Source organism: Schistocerca cancellata, chromosome 1, assembly GCF_023864275.1.
Source record: "Schistocerca cancellata isolate TAMUIC-IGC-003103 chromosome 1, iqSchCanc2.1, whole genome shotgun sequence".
Classification (NCBI taxonomy): Eukaryota; Metazoa; Arthropoda; class Insecta; order Orthoptera; family Acrididae; genus Schistocerca; species Schistocerca cancellata.
The window spans coordinates 10773052-10795875 of NC_064626.1; the positions used below are offsets into that span (position 1 = coordinate 10773052).

The window sequence follows — 22824 nt, forward strand, 5'->3', positions numbered from 1 at the left end:
TTCGGGGGCGGTGTATCAGTTGTGGAGGAGAATATTTCGAAGGAGACCGTGCACAGTAAATAAGAGGTAAGCGTATAAACATTTTGTGGACAAATTCCGGCATTTTTGAACAGACCACGTCAATATTTTGGCAGGCCCGCAGAATCGACGTAACACTGGTGTCAGCCAGACGGCGCCTCTGCCGTGCTTCAGTGTTATCCACGGCCACAGACCGACAGGACAGCACACGCATTGTGAGAACTGGCACGGCTGCGTCGTCCTTTAAGGAGCACGTCTCCCATTTCTTTTCAACGTTTCAAATAACACAGTAATTAATACTATGCAGTACTTATAAAAACACCAGAAAGGCGAAGAACGTCAAGACGACAGCCGTGAATTACTTAAAAATACAACAACATCCGAGTCGATATTAAAAACCTGAAAAACAGTGATGCCTTAACGAAACTATTAAATAAGTTGCAAGGCCAAAAGGGGGCAACCAGGCTGACGTCATTAAACATTGGGCGTGGGCCACGCTAGCGGACGGTAGTGTCCTGAAAACGAGTCCGCACCTCGAAAACATCGCACCGGATGACACCGCAATACGGGCAAACACTTGCTGCTTTCCAGCTGCTGCCCACAAAACACGGGGGTTGTACCAGCGGAACCACAATACACATTCCTGATACTGTCAGTTTGTCGGTCGGTCGATTTGAGGAAGTGGACCAGACAGCGACGCCATCGGTTCCACAGGACTGGAGAAGTAAGAGGAAAGGAGGAAGTCGGCCGTGCCCTTTCGAGGTAACCATCCCAGCATTTGCCTGAAGCGATTTAGTGAAATCCCGGAAAACCTAAATTAGGATGGCTGAACCGCCGTCGTCGTGCGCCGCCTCGCTCGGTGTCACTTTGCGGGCGGTCTGCTGCGTGTGGTAACTGAACCGAGCTTCCCAAGTCGATGGCATTATACTGGATGACCGGTTTCGACATAGCTACGCTTTCGTCGTCGGACTTTACGCTTTAATTTTAACGACATACTGTCCACCGCAACAGTGACGGACAATACGTTGTAAAAATTTTAATACGTAAGATCCGACGATGAAAGCACAGCTCTGTCGGAACCGGTCATTCAGTATAATGCTATTCTAGCGGATTTCGACTTGGCAAGTTTCCTTCGGCACGAGGTGGCGTTCTGCGTAAGGCGCGCAGTTACACTGCGAACGTACGAGTTGTGGACAGCTAACACTGGCGTTCCTCGGCTGGATTTCGTGCCGTGGCAAACGCACGACACCGACACTCGACGCCCTCGCTGGACTGCTGTGCGTCCGCCTCCCGAGCCGCACCCTGCAATCTTCCCGCGAGCAACAGGCAACTCTGTAGTCGGCCGCCCCTTCCACCTAACTCCCCCGGAAGGCTTTACGTCAGCACGCTTCCGTCTGCCAAATAATCGACGTCTCAAAGGTTTCCATTTCGCTCGAGAATTGAAGCTGCCGCAAAGTTAGTGTATTCTTATTTAAATAAATCCCACTGTGAACAGTGAACAAGAATGTGATTAGCGTACGTGCCTACGAATGTGGACGGTATGTGTTCGTCCTCTGTGCAGCCTGTACGGTTTTTAAGGATATCTGACGATGAAAAAGCGGCCAACACTTACCTTTCAGCGAACTATGTGAGACACGATCGTCAAAGAACACACGGACGCCCGGTGTCAAGAATAACAGATGGTGCGTCTTCACAGTAATTTAATTCCATCCCACAAACTTTAAGCCTTACTACGTGAGCAACGGGTCTCTATGTATAATCTGAATCTTCATACTACGTAATACAAGCAAAGCTTTTTGTGATAAACAAACAGAAGGTGAAAAGAATGAAACACATTCATAGGCACGCAAGCGGATCACATCTCGTAACGTAACAATACATGTTTCGCGACCGCTTTCGATTCTGTTGACAAAGGGGGGAACAAATATTGCAAGAAACAGTGTCTGTCCACCTCACGTACATCTGCAGTTGCGACTTCTTCGTGTTCTCCGTGGGCGTGACGTGTAGAGTTAAGCTTACACCATTCTACGTACGACATAGACTGTACTCTAAGAGGGAGGCGCAGCTACCTAATCCCGCATACAGGCGCCACTATCCAGTATCGCCCAATACGGGGCCCATTGTTCTGGTCTTCAGTCCTGAGACTGGTTTGATGCAGCTCTCCATGCTACTCTATCCTGTGCAAGCTTCTTCATCTCCCAGTATCTACTGCAACCTACATCCTTCTGAATCTGCTTAGTGTATTCATCTCTTGGTCTCCCTCTACGATTTTTACCCTCCACACTGCCCTCCAATGCTAAATTTGTGATCCCTTGATGCCTCAAAACATGTCCTACCAACCGATCCCTTCTTCTAGTCAAGTTGTGCCACAAACTTCTCTTCTCCCCAATCCTATTCAGTACCTCCTCATTAGTTATGTGATCTACCCATCTAATCTTCAGCATTCTTCTGTAGCACCACATTTCGAAAGCTTCTATTCTCTTCTTGTCCAAACTATTTACCGTCCATGTTTCACTTCCATACATGGCTACACTCCATACAAATGCTTTCAGAAATGACTTGCTGACACTTAAATCTATACTCGATGTTAACAAATTCCTCTTCTTGAGAAACGCTTTCCTTGCCACTGCCAGTCTACATTTTATATCCTCTCTATTTCGACTATCATCGGTTATTTTACTCCCTAAATAGCAAAACTCCTTTACTACTTTAAGTGTCTCATTTCCTAATCTAATTCCCTCAGCATCACCCGACTTAATTCGACTACATTCCATTATCCTCGTTTTGCTTTTGTTGATGTTCACCGTATATCCTCCTTTCAAGACACTGTCCTTTCCGTTCAACTGCTCTTCCAAGTCCTTTGCTGTCTCTGACAGAATTACAATGTCATCGGCGAACCTCAAAGTTTTTATTTCTTCTCCATGGATTTTAATACCTACTCCAAATTTTTCTTTTGTTTCCTTTACTGCTTGCTCAATATACAGATTGAATAACATTGGGGAGAGGCTGCAACCCTGTCTCACTCCCTTCCCAACCGCTGCTTCCCTCTCATGCCCCTCGACTCTTATAACTGCCATCTGGTTTCTGTACAAATTGTAAATAGCCTTTCGCTCCCTGTTTTTTACCCCTGCCACCTTTAGAATTTGAAAGAGAGTATTCCAGTCAACATTGTCAAAAGCTTTCCCTAAGTCTACAAATGCTAGAAACGTAGGTTTGCCTTTGCTTAATCTTTCTTCTAAGATAAGTCGTAAGGTCAGTATTGCCTCACGTGTTCCAACATTTCTACGGAATCCAAACTGATCTTCCCCGAGGTCGGCTTCTACCAGTTTTTCCATTCGTCTGTAAAGAATTCGCGTTAGTATTTTGCAGCTGTGACTTATTAAACTGATAGTTCGGTAATTTTCACATCTGTCAACACCTGCTTTCTTTGGGATTGGAATTATTATATTCTTCTTGAAGTCTGAGGGTATTTCGCCTGTCTCATACATCGTGCTCACCAGATGGTAGAGTTTTTTCATGACTGGCTCTCCCGAGGCCATCAGTAGTTCTAATGGAATGTTGTTTACTCCCGGGGCCTTGTTTCGACTCAGGTCTTTCAGTGCTCTATCAAACTCTTCACGCAGTATCTTATCTCCCATTTCGTCTTCATCTACATCCTCTTCCATTTCCATAATATTGTCCTCAAGTACATCGCCCTTGTATAAACCCTCTATATACTCCTTCCACCTTTCTGCCTTCCGTTCTTTGCTTAGAACTGGGTTGCCATCTGAGCTCTTGATATTCATACAAGTGGTTCTCTTCTCTCCAAAGGTCTCTTTAATTTTCCTGTAGGCAGTATCTATCTTACCCCTAGTGAGACAAGCCTCTACATCCTTACATTTGTCCTCTAGCCATCCCTGCTTAGCCATTTTGCACTTCCTGTCGATCTCATTTTTGAGACGTTTGTATTCCTTTTTGCCTGCTTCATTTACTGCATTTTTATATTTTCTCCTTTCATCAATTAAATTCAATATTTCTTCTGTTACCCAAGGATTTCTATTAGCCCTCGTCTTTTTACCTACTTGATCCTCTGCTGCCTTCACTACTTCATCCCTCAGAGCTACCCATTCTTCTTCTACTGTATTTCTTTCCCCCATTCCTGTCAATTGTTCCCTTATGCTTTCCCTGAAACTCTCTACAACCTCTGGTTCTTTCAGTTTATCCAGGTCCCATCTCCTTAAATTCCCACCTTTTTGCAGTTTCTTCAGTTTCAATCTGCAGTTCATAACCAATAGATTGTGGTCAGAATCCACATCCGCCCCAGGAAATGTCTTACAATTTAAAACCTGGTTCCTAAATCTCTGTCTTACCATTATATAATCTATCTGATACCAAGCCCGTCTAAATCGGGGTCTGGCCTCTCCTCGAAAGACTGACGAACGGGTCAGCGACAGTGACAGAGAGAAAGCAAAGCGTGGGGAAAAAAGGGTGGATACCTCGCGTCCGGCACCCACTGGACGCGGCCCGCCCAGACTGCTCCATCCACTCTTCAGCGAGCGGACCAACAGGGGGAGCGCTTGCTCACACTCTCGACAGTTGGCCTCTCCACGTCCAGGGGGAACACTCGCGATACGTTTCTCACGGGAGGCGCAGCAAGTGACCTCTGAAAACTTTCAGACTCTACCGTACAAGACCAAGATCCTAAACAGCCTCACCGGAAACTGCCGATTAACGTGCTACTATTGTGTGATATTATTGACGTCCATTTTATAAAAAGTTTGGGTCGAAAAGTTGGGCAATCTGAGGCGTACAGTAGTTGTAGTTGCTGCAGTCAGTTTCAGAAGATACAAGGTAGATGGAAAATAAAACACACACGAAAACTTGATCTGAAAATTGAGATGAGCGGAGGTTTCACCTGGCTTAAGACACACAAGCAGCAGCTGCGTGCGTTAAATCGAGTCACAGAACAAGATTCTCCACGTGCCTAAAGAAAAAAGATGTGTTGCCGAGCTGACACGCCTCATCGAGCCTGCGCCGTGGCTCAACGGAAACGCGTCGCTGGTCGGATGAGTCAGGCTTCTCGTTGCACGCGCCGCCATACCGGCAGAAGTCGGCGTGGGCAGTGTTACGACTCGGCTTCCGCGGGACTCGCGGCAGAAATCGAAGACGCCACAGCACTCGTGGACTGTGTGAACATCACTGCCGATCACCGGCATCCCACCTTCGCCTAAGCCAATGCAACTTCCAGCAGGATAACTGCCACACTGGTTTAAGGAGCACAACCCTGGACTCAGTGGCCCCCGAATTCGCCTGATCCGAACGCGACGGCGCACAATCTGGGGCGCCTACTCTGCACCCACAAGCCACCTGACCTTGTCGAATCCGTGGCACGCGGAATCAGTTGTAGCCCTTTCCGAAGGTGGACCGACACACTACTAAACCAGTGTTAACCAGCCGAGTTCACTGCACAGGGTACTTCTCTCGAGGGCTTGTTCCCGTTCCATTTACTGACGGGGAGCGGAAAGAATGACTGCTTGCGCGCTGTAATATATCAGTCTAATGTTGTCTCTGTGTTGACCACGGGAGCGATCCGTTCAATATTTTTTTGATTCCTCACTTAGAGTTGGTCCTCGAAACTTTTAAGTAGCCGATGATTTGCATATATTTTCAGTCATCTGCCAGTTCAGTTTTTTCAGTATATTCGTGACGCTTTCAGACGGTACAAACGTTACGCCACACATTTCAAAAGCATTTTTAATCACGTAGCACGCTGCAAAATCTTTTAATCCAACTTACACATGTTCAGTTTTAACGCCCTCGACGAAATAATGTCCAATAACATTCTTCCTGCATAGCGCAGTCTCCATTTTATAGGCAAAATATCGTTCCCTCTCAAGTTAAATCTGTATCCGGTGGCAAAATACTTAAATACTTTGACGCTCCTGTGATGGGAGAGAGAGAGAGGGGGGGGGGGGGGGGGGGGCGATCACAGTGAATAGTGAAAGGAGGCGAAATATGAAAACGAAGACTGGTGGATACTTGGACTGTCAGAACACTGGCACAAGTAAGAATACTAGAAAACCTTAAAAGAGAGATGGAAAAGACTAATATGAAAAAGGAGTCGCTTAGGTACAATGGGATGGACGTGAATAACTGCTGTCAGACGAATGTAGACTATGCTACTGGCAGGTTTATTGATGTAAGGCTGAAAGCAGCACGAAAAGATATATCGATTATCCGGGTACATTTGCCAAATTCAGAACATTATGACCAGCTTGCAGAAGAAACGTACAACACCACATAGAAAGTAATGGATGATAATCAAAGATGCTGCAAAAGAGTAATAGGTGATTGTGGGAGAAAGGCGGCCACGGTCTTGGAAGGAGGAGTGACTGTGAGGAACAGCTTATTTACTCCGGCAGGGAAAGAGACACCTGTAAAACATCAGACGATAAACATAGAAACCACATTTGTTTTATAGTGGTGGAGAGACGTACAAAAATGGAATCAAGAAGGTGTACACATTAACAGGTGCAGATAATAGTTAACGATCACAATTTTCTTATAGCAGCAATAGAAATAAAAATGAAAACACTGAAGAAGGTGGCCGTGTGAAGAACTGGAACCTAGAAAAGATAAGATCCTTGAAAGAAACAATCATAGAAATGCTATCATATGAGATTACTAAACATTACACGACAAATAACTACGTCATAATGTCAACTAGTATTGGAATGTGTTATATAAAGGAATCATAAAAGCACGACAGAAGTACAAGATATATAAACGATGAAAGAGCAAAGAAGCTACGTGTTGCAGAGGAAATGATTTCGAAGATAGAGGAGAAAACAAAATTTTAAAAATAAGAACAATGAAAAGGAAAAAAAGTCTGTATGGAAGGCTGAGTAACGAAGTGCGTATAGGAACAGAGCAATCTAGAGAAAGGGCTGAAAGAGGAGTGCGACGGAACTGGAGGAGGAGAAATGAGAAGACGATGGTGTGGCCTGGGGCTGTTCCACCGGCCGGTGCGTGTCTTACTGCTGACGTCACCTTGGCAATTTGCGCCTACGAGATGAAACCTTTAGCCCAACAGAAACCTGAGCGACGACGATCTCCGACCCGGTACGGAATCGAACGCGGGACCCCACGACCTGGCGGCAGCTGCGCCCCCGCTGACTGCACAACAGGAGAGGAAGCGAAGGCAGGATGTGTTGTGTTGTGTTGTACAGCACAGCACACCAGAGATTGCAGCGTGGTGCTGTGAGAATACGGTGTACAAAGGTCGTGAGAGCGTCTTCGAGAGCTGTACGACACGGATCAGGAACCAACAACTCGAGTTATTAAACGGTCTAAATGAATCGGCCAACAATCATAACGCACCAAGTTAAAGAACGAATGTGAAAGCAGCAGGCACAGATGCGATACCCTGAGAAATACGGTATGTTTGAACCGAGAAGGACTAAGTGAGAGATACTGAGGTTATGTAACAAAATATACGACACAGGTGACTGGACGATGGAAACAACAAATCAAGTGTGCACAGGAAAATTAACCTTACTTCACATGCAGCCAAAGTTACCTTAAGAAACATTAATGAAAGATTCGAAAAGGTAATGAAGGATATTTTGGCCGAGGAGCAATTTGGCTCTAGACGGAATATAGGCACAAGAGATGGAATAGGACACTTTCGAATTTTGGGAGAGACGGCTACTGAAAAGGTATCGCAGACCTGGAAAGGGCATTTGATAATGCAGCTACAGCGAATGAAATGGAGTGGGCTGGAAACTCAGACGACTCACTCATATGTAAATCAGAAAGTGTCTACCATAATAAGAGGATAAAAGACCAAATGGATAGAACTAAGAAAAAGAGGAAGACGAGGCTGCTGTCTGTCTCTTACCCTTTTGCGTCTAAAGGGCCATCCCATGCCACATGATATAATTTCGGAAAAAGTTCCCGCATGACCATCACGGATTTTATTAAAATTCTGTCTCAACATTCGCACGTGGTCCCTGTGAACACTGGTAAAGTTTTACCTTCGCCAATTTAATGCTTTGACTTCAAAGCGCCGATGTCGACAGCGCATCCACGAGTTTTCGGCAACTTTGAGACATAATATCTCGGCAATTTTTTCTTGAAACAACCAAAACTATGCCATCTTGTACAACTTTTGGCGCTCTCCTACGCGACATAATAAAAAGATTTCCTCAACAAAGCGCTGGAACTACTTCTTTTATTTCCGCCTTCTGCGATCGAACTGCAAACCTAAATATAATGGCGATTTAGAAAATGGTCTTTGTAATGAAATAGTTGCAGAAAACACTTTTTTCGTAAAAGTGGGCCAAAAATGGCCATTTTGGCATTTTTAGAAACTACTGGAAAGCAGTAGGACAGTGAAATTTTATATTCTAAGACTTCCTATTGGTAAGTTATTAGGTGCAAGGTTTCAGGTGTATCCCACAATTGATTCCGGAGATATAAAAAACTAACTTCACGTTTTTTACGAGTGTTTGAGATACTTCAGAAGCGGACAGAAACCAGAATGAATTTTTCGCTCTGCAGTAGTATGTGCGCAGATGTAGAACTTACTGGCAGATTAAAACCGCCTATCTCGAGACTCGAACTCGAGACGCTGTCTTCCGCCGGCAGGTGCTCTACCGACTGAGCTACTCAAGGACGAATCACGCCCCGTCCTCCTCACAGCTCTACATCCGCCAGTAGCTCATCCCCTACCTCGCGACCTTCACAGAAGCACTCCTGCGAACCGTAGAGGGAGACCAAGAGATGAATACACTAAACAGATTCAGAAGGATGTAGGTTGCAGTAGGTACTGGCAGATGAAGAAGCTTGCACAGGATGGAGTAGCTTGGAGAGCTGCATCAAACCAGTCTCAGGACTGAAGACGACAACAACAACAACAACAACAACAACAAGATTGAATCTACACGGCTGTAATACTAGAATTGGCGACGGCCACGCTTTGATTGAAATTTGCGACAGAAATAAAGACATCTACTTCAACGACCAATGCCGATCCTCCTTTTGTTACGTAGATAAAATAAGAACGCAGACTGGTAGAAGGCGATCTCGGGGATTCCAGCGAAAGATGTAGGGACACGCAAAGCCGTATACTGGCCCTACGACTTTTTCCTAGAAGAAAGATTGAAGACCGGCAAACCTAGATTCATAGCGGAAAGCTTTTGACAATATTAACTGGAATATACTTTGCGTGATTCTGAAGGTAGCAGGAATAAAAAACGGGGAACGGAAGTTCATCTAGCCCGTACAGAACGCAGACGGAGATGGCGGCGGCAGCAGCAGCTGAGAAGGCAGTGAGACAGGCCTGTAGCCTCTCCCCGATGTTAATTTGTACTCCGAGCGAGCAGTTCGACGAAAAGAAATAAAAACTCGGAGGAATACCGATGACATCGTAATTCGGCTACAGACGGCAAACGATTTGGACGAGCCGTTCAATGGATTGGGTGATTACGAGACGAGCGTCAGCAAAACGTTATGTATCACACCTCTGCTGACCGCCAGGCAACTCTTCCCGCTTAAGCTTAGTGGTTTTCGGTATAGTTTTCATCGTATTCTTCTCGACAGTTAATGTCTATAATCCATTAAGTGTTCCCTCGAGCAGTTTCATCCCTGCCGTAATTTTCTTGGGCTGGTAGTTCATAGAACAACGAAAGTTAACTGCCAGAACCATTAGACAAGTAAAACGGCAGTTCACAAGAGACCAATTGACACAACTGAATGACAACTTCAAGAAAAACACAAGGAATGTCTACAGAAGTTTTAAACCCAACATTACCTAGTGACTGGACCTCTGCCTTGACTCATCCCATACACAAGATTTGACTAACATTAATAATTATCGAGGAATCTTATTGGTACCTATCACATACAAGATTTTATCCAAGGCCTTACTAAAGAGTCGAACCTCAACTGGGCCCTCAGCTAGGGGAATATCAGACAGGATTTAGTAAAGGTCGCTCTTGTACTCAACAGATATTGAACCTGTAGTCAGTGTTATGAAAAGTAAAAATCGATGGTGAGAAGTACGTCGTCATGTTAGTTGACTTCAAGAAGGCATATCACTCAGCTTATGACCTACTCTCATGAAGATCCTGCAAGAAATAGGGCTAGATGAGAAGACTCACAGCCTTATCCAACAGACTTGAAACAACACAGAGTTAAGCTCAGAGGAACCCTCTCAGAAAGTTATGAAATCAAATCGGGAGTTAAATAGGGAGATGGTCTGTCCCCACTCCTCTTCAACCGTGCCCTGGAAGAGGTAATAAGAGAGTGGCGGAAAGAGTCGGCTCCAGAGGGGTATCTCTCTGGGACATAAGTGCAATGGGCTCCATGTTGATTGCATGACATTTGCTGATGACCTAGCACTTCTATCAGATTCAATAGAAACTTCAATGAAACAGCGTTCTCCGACAGCAAGCGGCAAAGGTTGGGCTTCATGTATCACTTGAAAAAACGCAGTACATCGCGTACATAGGTGAATCTCCTAGTACACTGCATCTACACCAGGAAGAGATCACGAAAACCAACAGGTTTAAGTATTTGGGAGAATGGCTGCAACCTAATCTATCTATCAACTCGAGTCAACAAGCTAGAGCTCGCATACCAGCTGACCAAGAATACTTATAATAAAATATGTCTCTCCCGTAACACTAAACTGAAGCACTACTAGCCTTATTTGCTTCAAAATGTGTAATACTCAATAGGAAGGGACTTACTGAATAGCTTTAACTCCAAGAGAGAAAGATAATGAGGAAGATAACTGGGGTCAGTCAAGGAAGGCGACAGTTATAAAAGGCGACCCAACCGAGAGCTCTAAGAGTACCGTGAAAGAATTACAGATGTGGCTAGGAAAAGACGTCTAGCATTTTATGGACACGTTTACAAGATGCATCGTGACAGATTGACCAACCAGTTTCTCTGTTACTGGCAAAAGCTACCAAGCCACCATGATTGATGGAAATGGAGAAAGATCTTCAGGAACTGGGAACAACAGAATGAAACTTGAAGGACCAGACAATACTCAGGAAAAAGCTTAGACAGAACAAGTGCCAGGACAGACTACCAAGAAAGAAGACTGGTGCCCTCTGGAAACCAGAGATGAAGGATCAACACAGCCTGAGGATGCGTAACCACTGGGCAAACGTCAATGCTCACTTCAAACGTAATAGTTGAATGTCGTGTGCCTTAGTTGGCGTATACGAAATAATAATAATAATAATAATAATAATATAATAATAATAATAATGGCGGAAGGAGTCGGCTCCAGAGGGGTATCTCTCTGGGACATAAGTGCATAACGCTCAGATTGGAAAAGAAAAGAAATTCCGCGATATTGTCGGCAACTTTCCCGCACACAAACGAACCAACAAAAATGGAGAAATGTTAATTATGCTCTGTAAGCAGTTTAAACTCAAGCTAATGTCAACACGTTTTAAACGTCTTCCCAGAAAACAAAAAACCTGGGTATCTCCGATAAAGAGTATCGGAGAATTTCAAATAGATCACGTTGCCATCTCCTCCAAATGTGAAAAAGAAATATGGAACACACGTGTCCGAAAATCTCTAAACCTCGACTCCGATCACTATCCCACGAAAATAAAAACTAAACTGATCCCACAAAACAAACGGAAAAGCAGAAACGGTGAATATAAAAACAGAAATAAAATAAATTTTGATCTTACAACCCTGAGAAATTACAACCTTAAGTCCAACTCTAACTTCAAGGATTTTCAGAAAAAACTAAAGACATTCTCCCCTTCACAAAACCACCAAGAATTTCAGAACAACTTGATTGAGGCAACAGAAACAACCTTTCCAAAAAAGAGCAAACCGAGACACCCGTGGTGGGACAGCAACTGTAATGAAGTTCTGCATGAAAGACTTAAAGCCTAGAAAAAGTGGAACTCACATAAAACTGAGAACAACCTTGATGAATTTGAGCAAGCCAGAAAGAATGCCTCGAAAACTATTCGCAACACCAAGAGACAATACGAAAAACAACTGGACTCAATCGAAGAGAATTTCAAGAAATGCAACACGGCAGCTTGGTACAAAACATTCAACCAGAAACTCCGAGGATACCAGTCCCCTTGCCTAAACCTTATGAGAAATAATAAGACTCTCGCCACCAACAATACTGAAAACTGTGAAATCCTGGCTGAATATTTTGAGACACTCCTAAACTGCCAAACACCCATCCAGACTCTCAGTTTTACGCAACCAGAAACATTACCAACACATTCAACACCTCCGACACGAGAGGAAATCACAAACATAATCAAAAATCTCAAACAGGAAAGCATGTGGATAAGACACAATTACAGCAGAAATGCTCAAGCTTGGGGGAGAAAATTCAGTAGAAGCACTACACAAAGAACTTGAACAAGTATGGGAAACCAAGAAAATCCCAAGGCACTGGAAAACTGCCCTAATTCACCCTTTGTTTAAAAAAGGTGACAAAAGGGATGTTAACAACTATCGTGGAATATCGCTTCTCCCAGTCCCATACAAAATTCTATCAAAAGCCCTGCTCAATCGTGTATCACCAATTATAGAGGGAAAACTTGGAGAATATCAAGCTGGCTTTAGACCAGGAAGATCCTGCGCCGAACAAATTTTTAACCTCAAAACAACAATGAACTATTTATCTACAAGGAGCAAGAAATATTTCATAACATTCATTCATTTCAAAAAAGCTTATGACTCAATCGATAGGGACACACTCATCAAAACACTTCGAGAATATGAAATAGATGAAACAACAATCACCATGAAACTTCCTGGCAGATTAAAAGTTTCATATCAGCGCACACTCCGCTGCAGAGTGAAAATCTCATTCTGGAAACATCCCCCAGGCTGTGGCTAAGCCATGTCTCCGCAATATCCTTTCTTTCAGGAGTGCTAGTTCTGCAAGGTTCGCAGGAGAGCTTCTGTAAAGTTTGGAAGGTAGGAGACGAGGTACTGGCAGAAGTAAAGCTGTGAGTACCGAGCGTGAGTCGTGCTTCGGTAGCTCAGTTGGTAGAGCACTTGCCCGCGAAAGGCAAAGGTCCCGAGTTCGAGTCTCGGTCGGGCACACAGTTTTAATCTGCCAGGAAGTTTCATATCAGCGCACACTCCGCTGCTGAGTGAAAATCTCATTCTGGGAACAATCACCATAATCAAAGAAACATTAACAAATACAACATCAAAAGTAAAATTCCAAGGAGAAATTTCACGGCATTTCGAGGTCAAAACCGGCGTCAGACAAGGAGATGCGCTGTTCCCGGTACTCTTCAACTGTGTTCTGGATAAAGTCATAGCGGAATGGAGAAAACTCACGCAAAAACATGGAGGTAAGAAAGTCCAAATTGGAGGGAAGTGCTACAAAGCCATTGAAACCAACTGTTTTGCCTTCGCTGACGATCTCGCCTGTTTAGCTTACACACAAAAAGACACAATAAAACAAATAGAATTACTTAAAGAAACTGCTGAAAAAAAAAAACGCTTCCAAATTTCATTTAACAGACAGAAATCATTACAAATATCAAAAATCCACCAAAGAAAATAACTACCAAATACGGGAAAATACAGGTATCTAAACATTTTAAATAACTTGGTGAACTAATTCAGCCTGTGGCAAAAGGTCATCCAGCCTGCAGGGCTAGAATACAAAAACTAGAGACAGCAACTCACTACTGCAGACAAATGTATTAAAAAAAATGTATATCCAAAAACATTAAACTCACACTACCAGACTGTCATTAGACCGCAGATACTATATATGCATCAGAAACACTGGCAAATTTTACATACGCAGAACAGATAGAAAATCGTGAAAGAAGAATTGTGAGGACAATTCTTGGACACAGGAAAATAACAGATGATCAAGGCAAGCCTGTATACAGACTAAAAAGCAACAAAGAAGTGTAAACGAAGTGCAGCAAAATTACAGACGAAATTAGAAAAAGAAGATGCTCCTTTTATGCTCACATCATGAGGATGAACCCGAATAGGCTTACAAAACAAATATTTTCGTACATCGCAAATCTAAAAAATAAAAATTTATGGTTTATCAACACAGAAAGAGATCTAAAAGAAATGGACATAGATCAGGAAACAATATTTAACAGAAACCTTTGTAGAAAAAAACTGAATTCATTCACGGGTCTCGGTGTGAAAATTAAGAAGACTTGTGGAACTAAATGGTCTGAAGAGAGAAAAGCCACCTTCAGCGCAAGAATGAAAGAAGTGTGGACTGAGAGAAAGAAGATTTCCCAGAAGCGCAAGAAATAACTGTTTTCACGGTCTTTAACGGCCGAATTTGTATAATAATAGTAAGAAGAAGAAGAAGAAATTATCCTTAGCTCGTTACAACAGTCTCTGCCTTTTCTTTAACTGGTGCAGATAGTAGCGAGATCATAATCTGACGAAAGAGGTCTACAACATCACGTTCACTCACTCCAAACAGTAAAGACCAGCAATGCGACACCTATTAGCAGCAATTAGTCCAAATCACTCGTCCCTAAAGGGCATTGGTAATACCTGCTTACTATCATCTACCCAGATATTTGTGGACCTATGACTGAGTGGGAAGACTTGGTAACAGAACGTGTTGAGAACGACAGCAATTATAAGGCTCGCTAGGTTGACCACAGCTGAATCATGATTTGTCTGTAAGTAGAAGCGAGGTGAAATCAGCTGGAAAGACTAATCAATCAACAACATTTATGGAGGTCAAAGCAGCAGGTAATGGACTTGATTAACAAGTGTGAGGAGAAATGTAGGATCCCGACACAAATGCTCGAGTCACAGTGGTGCTTCGAGGCGTTCCTTGTACCACCTGCAACCACGTGCCACGCTCTCTGCAGATTGCGTGAGCGAGTGCTTCATTTTACCTATCTTTCCAACAGGCCACACATTTCAAACACCGATCACTGCTAAGCTACGTACACGTTATGACGGGCATTCGGAATACGCTTAAGGTTTTCGCAAGAAGTGCGCTGGCAATGATAAGTTTACTCCGCGATGCTCAAAATTAACGAATGTACAAACGACTGATTCAAACAATAACCACTACGCCATTCACTTCCAGGAATGGTGGATTGTTAAGCCAGAACAGATCAGTTTACCACGTCAACATTACTCTTATTATTTCTTTCCTTTCTCAGACGTTATGTCTGGTTAAAAATGGAAAGTGACGCGGACCTTGATCAAGCGTGACTTCCTTTTAACTGTACGGTATATGTTACATTGCATTTAGGAACTTTCGGGTAATTGAACATGTATTAATAATTACAGATTTCTGTAGTTGTACATATACGTTTGGATGTAGCTGTACTGCGTTGATGTACTGGTGGATATTGTATGGTATGACTCCTGTAGTTGATAGTATAATTGGTATAATGTCAACTTTATCCTGATGCCACATGTCCTTGACTTCCTCAGCCAGTTGGATGTATTTTTCAATTTTTTCTCCTGTTTTCTTTTGTATATTTGGTTGTATTGGATATTTCGATTAGTTGTGTTAATTTCCTCTTTTTATTGGTGAGTGTGATGTCAGGTTTGTTATGTGGTGTTGTTTTATCTGTTATAATGGTTCTGTTCCAGTATAATTTGTATTCATCATTCTCCAGTACATTTTGTGGTGCATACTTGTATGTGGGAACGTGTTGTTTTATAAGTTTATGTTGTAAGGCAAGCTTTTGATGTATTATTTTTGTTACATTGTCATGTCTTCTGGGGTATTCTGTATTTGCTAGTATTGTACATCCGCTTGTGACGTGATCTACTGTTCCTATTTGTTGTTTGCAAAGTCTGCATTTATCTGTTGTGGTATTGGGATCTCTAATAATATGCTTGCTGTAATATCTGGTGTTTATTGTTTGATCCTGTATTGCAATCATGAATCCTTCCGTCTCACTGTATATAGGCCTATTGTCTTTTCTTAGCCATGTGTTGGATGCGTCTTGATCGATGTGTGGCTGTGTTAGATGATACGGGTGCTTGCCATGTAGTGTTTTCTTTTTCCAATTTACTTTCTTCGTATCTGTTGATGTTATGTGATCTAGAGGGTTGTAGAAGTGGTTATGAAATTGCAGTGGTGTAGCCGATGTATTTATGAGTGATTGCTTTGTGTATTTTGCTAGTTGCTGCTCGTTGTAGAAAGAATTTTCTTAAATTGTCTACCTGTCCATAATGTAGGTTATTTATGCCGATAAATCCCCTTCCTCCTTCCTTTCTGCTTAATGTGAATCTTTCTGTTGCTGAATGTATGTGATGTATTCTATATTTGTGGCATTGTGATCGTGTAAGTGTATTGAGTGCTTCTAGGTCTGTGTTACTCCATTTCACTACTCCAAATGAGTAGGTCAATATTGGTATAGCATAAGTATTTATAGCTTTTGTCTTGTTTCTTGCTGTCAATTCTGTTTTCAGTATTTTTGTTAGTCTTTGTCTATATTTTTCTTTTAGTTCTTCTTTAATATTTGTATTACCTACTCCTATTTTTGTCTGTATACTAGATATTTATAGGCATCTGTTTTTTCCATCGCTTCTATGCAGTCGCTGTGGTTATCCAATATGTAATCTCCTTGTTTAGTGTGTTTTCCCTTGACTATGCTATTTTTCTTACATTTGCCTGTTCCAAAAGCCATATTTATATCATTGCTGAATACTTCTGTTATCTTTAGTAATTGGTTGAGTTGTTGATTGGTTGCTGCCAGTAGTTTTAGATCATCCATGTATAGCAAATGTGTGATTTTGTGTTGGTATGTTCCAGTATTATTGTATCCATAATTTGTGTTATTTAGCATGTTGGATAGTGGGTTCAAAGCCAGGCAGAACCAGAAAGAACTTAATGAGTCTCCTTGGTATATTCCACGTTTAATCTGTATGTTCGTTTTCGACAACTTTTCTGGGTAGTTACGTGAAGAGTTCGTTGCCACCAGCAGATGGCAATTTAGGCGCCACTTCCAGTTGTGCATTCGTGCGTGCTACCTGTTACTAATCAGTGTGAGTGATGTTCCTGCAACAACTGAGGATACAGTCATTTATTGTGGGCCGTGCAGCAGGTACTCACGTTCTCGTGCTTGAAGAAGCAGAGCATCTTGAGCTCGCGGAAGACGCGCTTGGACGAGACGAGCGACTGGAAGACGTTGGGCAGCTTCTTGAGCGCGACGCGTCGCCCGTCCCTCGGGTCCGTCACCGCCCTGCAACCAAACAGTCGCCGGCTCAGCAGCAAACCACCTGTGCCAGGTTATTTGGCGAGTCGCTGCCTTCACAACGCCTCGTACAGTTCCAGTCACTGCCACACACCTGCCAGAACGACCCCTAAAGCCAATCCCTGCAGAGTTTCATCTCTCTCGAGCGGTAGTTTTTGTTTACACGTCGGCGCCAAAACTGCGTGTGTCGGGAGAGATGCTGCCTGATCCGCGTTTGTACGAATGAGGTTATGAGGGACTATACTACGAAAAAAATCAGAATACAGTACCAAAACGTAGGGGAAGCGGTGGTAACAGAGTTTATTAATGACCGCAACAAAATTCATAGTGGATGTTCGTGTCAAAAGTCGTGTGACAAATTCTTTACACCGCTGATAATTGAAAAAAAAATTGGAAAAAATGTCGTCCATACATTTCAAAACATACATTTGACGGAGAAAATTTATACTTGCAAAAGACATGACATCAAAAATGTCTAGAATGCAGTAAATAGCTCCTTTATACTTTATTCTCTGCTTCTTGTTTTGCCAAATAACATGGAAATCATTTTTCTCGTGAAATAATACTGGCTTTTTCACTGCTGAAGTAATTTTCGTTAAAACACGTTTACCTGTCTAGGTTCTTGTATAGTGTGGGATTGTTCTCTGTGAAACGTATATACCGGGTGATCAAAAAGTCAGTATAAATTTGAAAACTGAATAAATTACGGAATAATGTAGATAGAGGTACAAATTGACACACATGCTTGGAATGAGATGGGGTTTTATTAGAACCAAAAAATATAAAAGTTCAAAAAATGTCCGACAGATGGCGCTTCATCTGATCAGAATAGCAATAATTAGCATAACAAAGTAAGACAAAGCAAAGATGATGTTCTTTAGAGCAAATGCTCAATATGTCCACCAACATTCCTCAACAGCTGTAGTCGAGGAATAATGTTGTGAACAGCAGTGTAAAGCATGTCCGGGGTTACGGTGAGGTATTGGCGTCGGATGTTGTCTTTCAGCATCCCTAGAGATGTCGGTCGATCACGATACACTTGCGACTTCAGGTAACCCCAAAGCCAATAATCGCACGGACTGAGCCCTGGGGACCTGGGAGGCCAAGCATGACGAAAGTTGCGGCTGAGCACACGATCATCACCAAACGACGCGTACAAAAGAGATCTTTCACACGTCTAGCAATATGGGGTGGAGCGCCATCCTGCATAAACGTCGTACGTTCCAGCAGGTGTTTATCGGCCAGGCTGGGGATGATAAGATTCTGTAACATTTCGGCGTACCTCTCACCCGTCACGGTAGCAGTTACTGGCGTTTAGCTGTCCAGCGCCATCTGTTGGGCATTTTGTGAACTTTTTTGTTCTAATAAAACCCCATGTCATTCCAAGCACGTACGTAAATTTTTACCTCTCTATCTACATTATTACGTGGTTTATTAAGTTTTCAAATTTATACTGACTTTTTGATCACCCTGTACGTTTTTGCTTTCAGATATTTCGTCTCTTGCGCAACACTTGTATGAAAAATAGCGACACCTAGTGCAAAAACGAAAACAAAGTAAATGAGACGATAATAAGACACGAAAGTAGAAAATCGATTTGTATAATAGAGTTGAGCTCGGCCTGTCTGCGCCCGAGCAGTGCGCAGGGTACTCTGAAATTTAGAACCCCCGGTGCTCCCTTCAGACTGCACTCGTCCCGTCCCGTCCCGTCCCGTATCGTCTGTCGCGCACACGTTCTCGTTCTCGTTCTCCGTATCTGTGACCCACGGCTCGGCCCCTCGCTGATTTGGTCTACTCATCGTCCGATCACCATCTTCGAGGAATTTGGAAGCTTTCACCGACAAGTACTCATTTTCCTGTTGCACGGAAAATAATAATAATAATAATAATAATAATAATAATCATGCTAGAATAGAAGTGATGACAGTACAATATTACCATCCCATTCCAGAAATTTAAAACAGCTACTCCAAAAATGGGGTGGACGAACCCTTAATTGCCCCTGGTCAATTGGAAGGAAAATAATCCTCAGATTTTAAATCTAATCAGAGTTGCAGATCTCGAATTTTTCAAGTTTGCAAAGCAAATCTTTTTTTTTCTTTTTCTTTTGTAACACTGCTGCCGTAGAGTTTCTTCGTAACTTTTAAATTAAGTAACAAGTGTCTGTGATTCAAGGAACAAATAAAAAGTGTACAAGCTTCGTTTCTATGAGGCAACCGGAACATACTTCAGAATAAAATTATGGTGAACAATTTATAAAGACGTAGGTGTGTTTTGAACTCTTATTCACACATAAATGAGACGGACGGATTTCGTTTTCAGAAGACTTTAACAAGAATCATGAGCTACTCTAAATTACTACTATTAATTCGTTCTGTATGGTCAACCTGGGGTAATGTATTTGTATGACACAAAGCAGAGAACCGCAAGTGACTCGAGTATGTTGTTGGGAAGGTAATTACAATCTGTACGTTTTTTTACTCAGACGGAAATTCCGCACCGAAGCGCATTCACGGCGCTGTGTGAAACATTCGATGACACTCTCCAGTTTAGTGACACACTGGTGTAAGGGTTCAGCCGACTGCTGGCTCTGACCGCTCGCTGCCAGGCGAGGCGCCGCCGCCGTGCAGACTGCCCCCGCCCCCCCCCTTCACCCTTGCCGACTGCACCTCTGCGCCGGCGTCGATCGAGTACTGGCCGCGTCTGATGTCACCGCTGGCACTGCACTCTCTCTCTCTCTCTCTCTGAGCAGGGACGGCGGTTCGGTGCGCCATGTAGCGCGCCCGCAAACACAACCGCTGCCTCGCGCCGGAAACGCTCGTCGAAAGTAGCCGTCCGAAAGGCACCTCGGCTGCCAGTCTCTTACCGCCCGGTAAGCCCTGCGTGAATAACACGAGCATCGACTTCCCGTCGATGACGTGATGCTCACGCCGCGTACACGGGACCAGGTGGTTAACGCTGACGTGCGGCTCTGCAAGCTCTGTGACGTCAGTTTCTGCTGTTTTTGGTCCAGTAGCTGTTTCGTCACGTGAAACACAAAATAAGTTGTGGGATATTTCGGCAAAGTGCCACGTGTAGTAGAACCAACAGGAAGCAAGAACGCTGCCTACGTCACAAGCAGAAACCGAGACGGTATTCTTCACGTTTGGCAAAAGCCTATATTGGATAGGTTTTATGTTATACGTTACACCCTGTGAATGTACGCTGTTCATAAGCACGAGGACGTCGAATGTCACGACACTCCTCGTCAATTGGTTCAAATGGCTCTCAGCACTATAGGACTTAACATCTGAGGACATCAGTCCCCTAGAACTTAGAACTACTTAAACCTAACTAACCTGAGGACATCACACACATCTATGCCCGAGGCTGGATTCGAACCTGCGGCCGTAGCGTCACGCGGTTCCAGACTGAAGCGCCTAGAACCGCTCGGCCACCGCGGCCGGCTACACTCGTTATCGGTACGATCTGTAGCAATAAAATGACGGGAAATTTCTTATTGGTGGCTAAACAATTTTCTTATGGAGTTATTATCGCGTTATAACTCGTGTGCTTCGAGAGTAAGTCGCTTTAAGGCAACGACCCATTTAAGATTGACGGAAACGTGTCGTTCTTGTTAAGATTTAATTACAACAAATGTGAAGACCGTCTCGGTGATTAAAATACAGGAGACGCTGATGGAAGCCGAGTCTGAGCACAGCGTATCTGTCCGGCTCGGGCACCGCGGGACCGCAGAGGTTAGGCCGGGCGAGGATTCGCGACCCCTTGTCTCTACACTTTTTCACCTTCGGATTTTCTAGAAGTTTGTGAAGTTTCGTATGAAGTGAATAGAAATTATTTCTGTAATATCTGACGTTATATACATACGAGTGCGCTCTCTGTCAGGAGTAAGTTCGTTTGAGTTTTCAAAGTTTTATAACCCGCTGTCTTTCCTGGGTGGACACGTATCTTTCGTTTTTCTCTTACAACACGTTCACGGATATTAATCCTTTTATTTATTTACATCACAGACAGAGCGACATAACTAGCATACGGTCAGCAAAGGAAATGTTGGTATCTGTAGAGCTAACGTAGGAATTCTATGCGCGTCCATTTTTGTGAACAAACTGTACGGTTCGCGTCCGCAGCTCGTGGTCGTGCGGTAGCGTTCTCGCTTCCCGCGCCCGTGTTCCATTCCCGACGGGGTCAGGGATTTTCTCTACCCCGTGATGACTGGGTGTTGTGTGCTGTTCTTAGGTTAGTTAGGTTTAAGTAGTTCTAGGGGACTGATGACCATAGATGTTAAGTCCCATAGTGCTCAGAGCCATTTGAACCATTTTGTACGGTTGGCGAGACAAATAAGTCTACAACCGCCGCTGTAGAGCGAGGAGAGCGCAAGAGCACGTGGAGCCGGCTCCACCGACAGCTCGCTCTATTATTCGATATTCTCCCAACTGAGTCGTCAGGAGGAAGGGGCGCGTCACGTCGGTGGCAAGTCCGGACCGAGAGGGGAGCTCGAGCGGGCCGCCGCGGCGCACGCGGGCCCAGCCGCGGACGTTTCCTCCGTACCACCAGTTTTGGTCGACCTCTGAGAAACAACTGCGAACGCTTCTTTGTGAAGGCGACCGATTACCAGAAGCTGAAGACTGCGATTCGACGCAGTGTTGTAGAGAGCTGGGTACTGCACACCCAGAAGAACGAAAATTTACGAAGACCGTAAAAAAGTCACCCGGCGAGAACCTCGAAGTTTTGTGAAGACACTGTAAACGAGTATTCGGCCAATTTCTAGGCTGCTGCTGTTTTACGAAGAGCGAGTGACAATTGCTAAAAGAACAGCGGTGCGGAATACGAGCAGCGCCAGCCGCGGCCGGTGCTGACCCCTGAGAGGACAGCCTGGTGCAGTGGGGCGGCGCTGCGCTACCGAGGCCACGCCGGCCGCAGACCTGCCCCACGTCACTGGCCGTACTTACTGTGCGACTCACATTTACGTACCAGACTGTGCCAAATTCGAAAAGTTTCCAACGAGAAATTGGGGTCGCTACGATTTTAAGTTTCGTACATATTACACCGTACGTTGCTGTGTACGAAATTTAGCTAATATTTCGAATTTTTCTTGAGACTTGGGAGGCGGTCTCTACCAGTCTCCAATCTCGAGAAAATGAATCGTACGTAGCCGTTCACTCCCGACCGTACGTGCGCAAGAATGAAATATTTGTAACATCCCTCGTATCTCCTAAACCGGTCGAGATATCGAAAAGACATTTTGGCGAATGATAGCACGCGAGGAGGAGAGTATTTTGCCAAATCGTTAAAACGCGGCACTTTCTTATCTACGGCGATATAGAAGAAGCTGTAGCTTTTTTCAACCGCAACTGTAATTTTTTTTACAGTTATCGACAGTTAGAGAAAAGATAATTTCCTAGTACGAAAGTAAACATGAAATTTCTTCTCTTACCTTACTGCAAACCCAAAGACAGACTTTTCCGTAAGCTATCGCTCTCTCCGGTGCCGAAATGCTTCTTTAATGAGACACCCTGTTTCCGGATTCTGTCGCAATAGGTACAACAAGGTGAGTTTGTGCAAGTTATACTTAGTTTCGACACAAGGAGAA

General features: G+C 43.8%; 1 protein-coding gene across 2 annotated transcripts in view; it reads right to left on the bottom strand.

The window, feature by feature from the left end:
- The window catches only part of LOC126164039 (serine/threonine-protein kinase NLK), a 436819-nt gene that overhangs the window by 173260 nt on the left and 240735 nt on the right, over window positions 1–22824 (bottom strand). For both annotated transcript variants that reach the window (XR_007535407.1, XM_049920206.1), the window contains exon 2: window positions 17093–17222. Coding sequence is in view for 1 of the 2 variants with exons in the window: in XM_049920206.1 (XP_049776163.1) it covers window positions 17093–17222 (130 nt within the window). In the remaining variant the exon portion in view is untranslated. The remainder of the gene's footprint in view (window positions 1–17092; window positions 17223–22824) is intronic.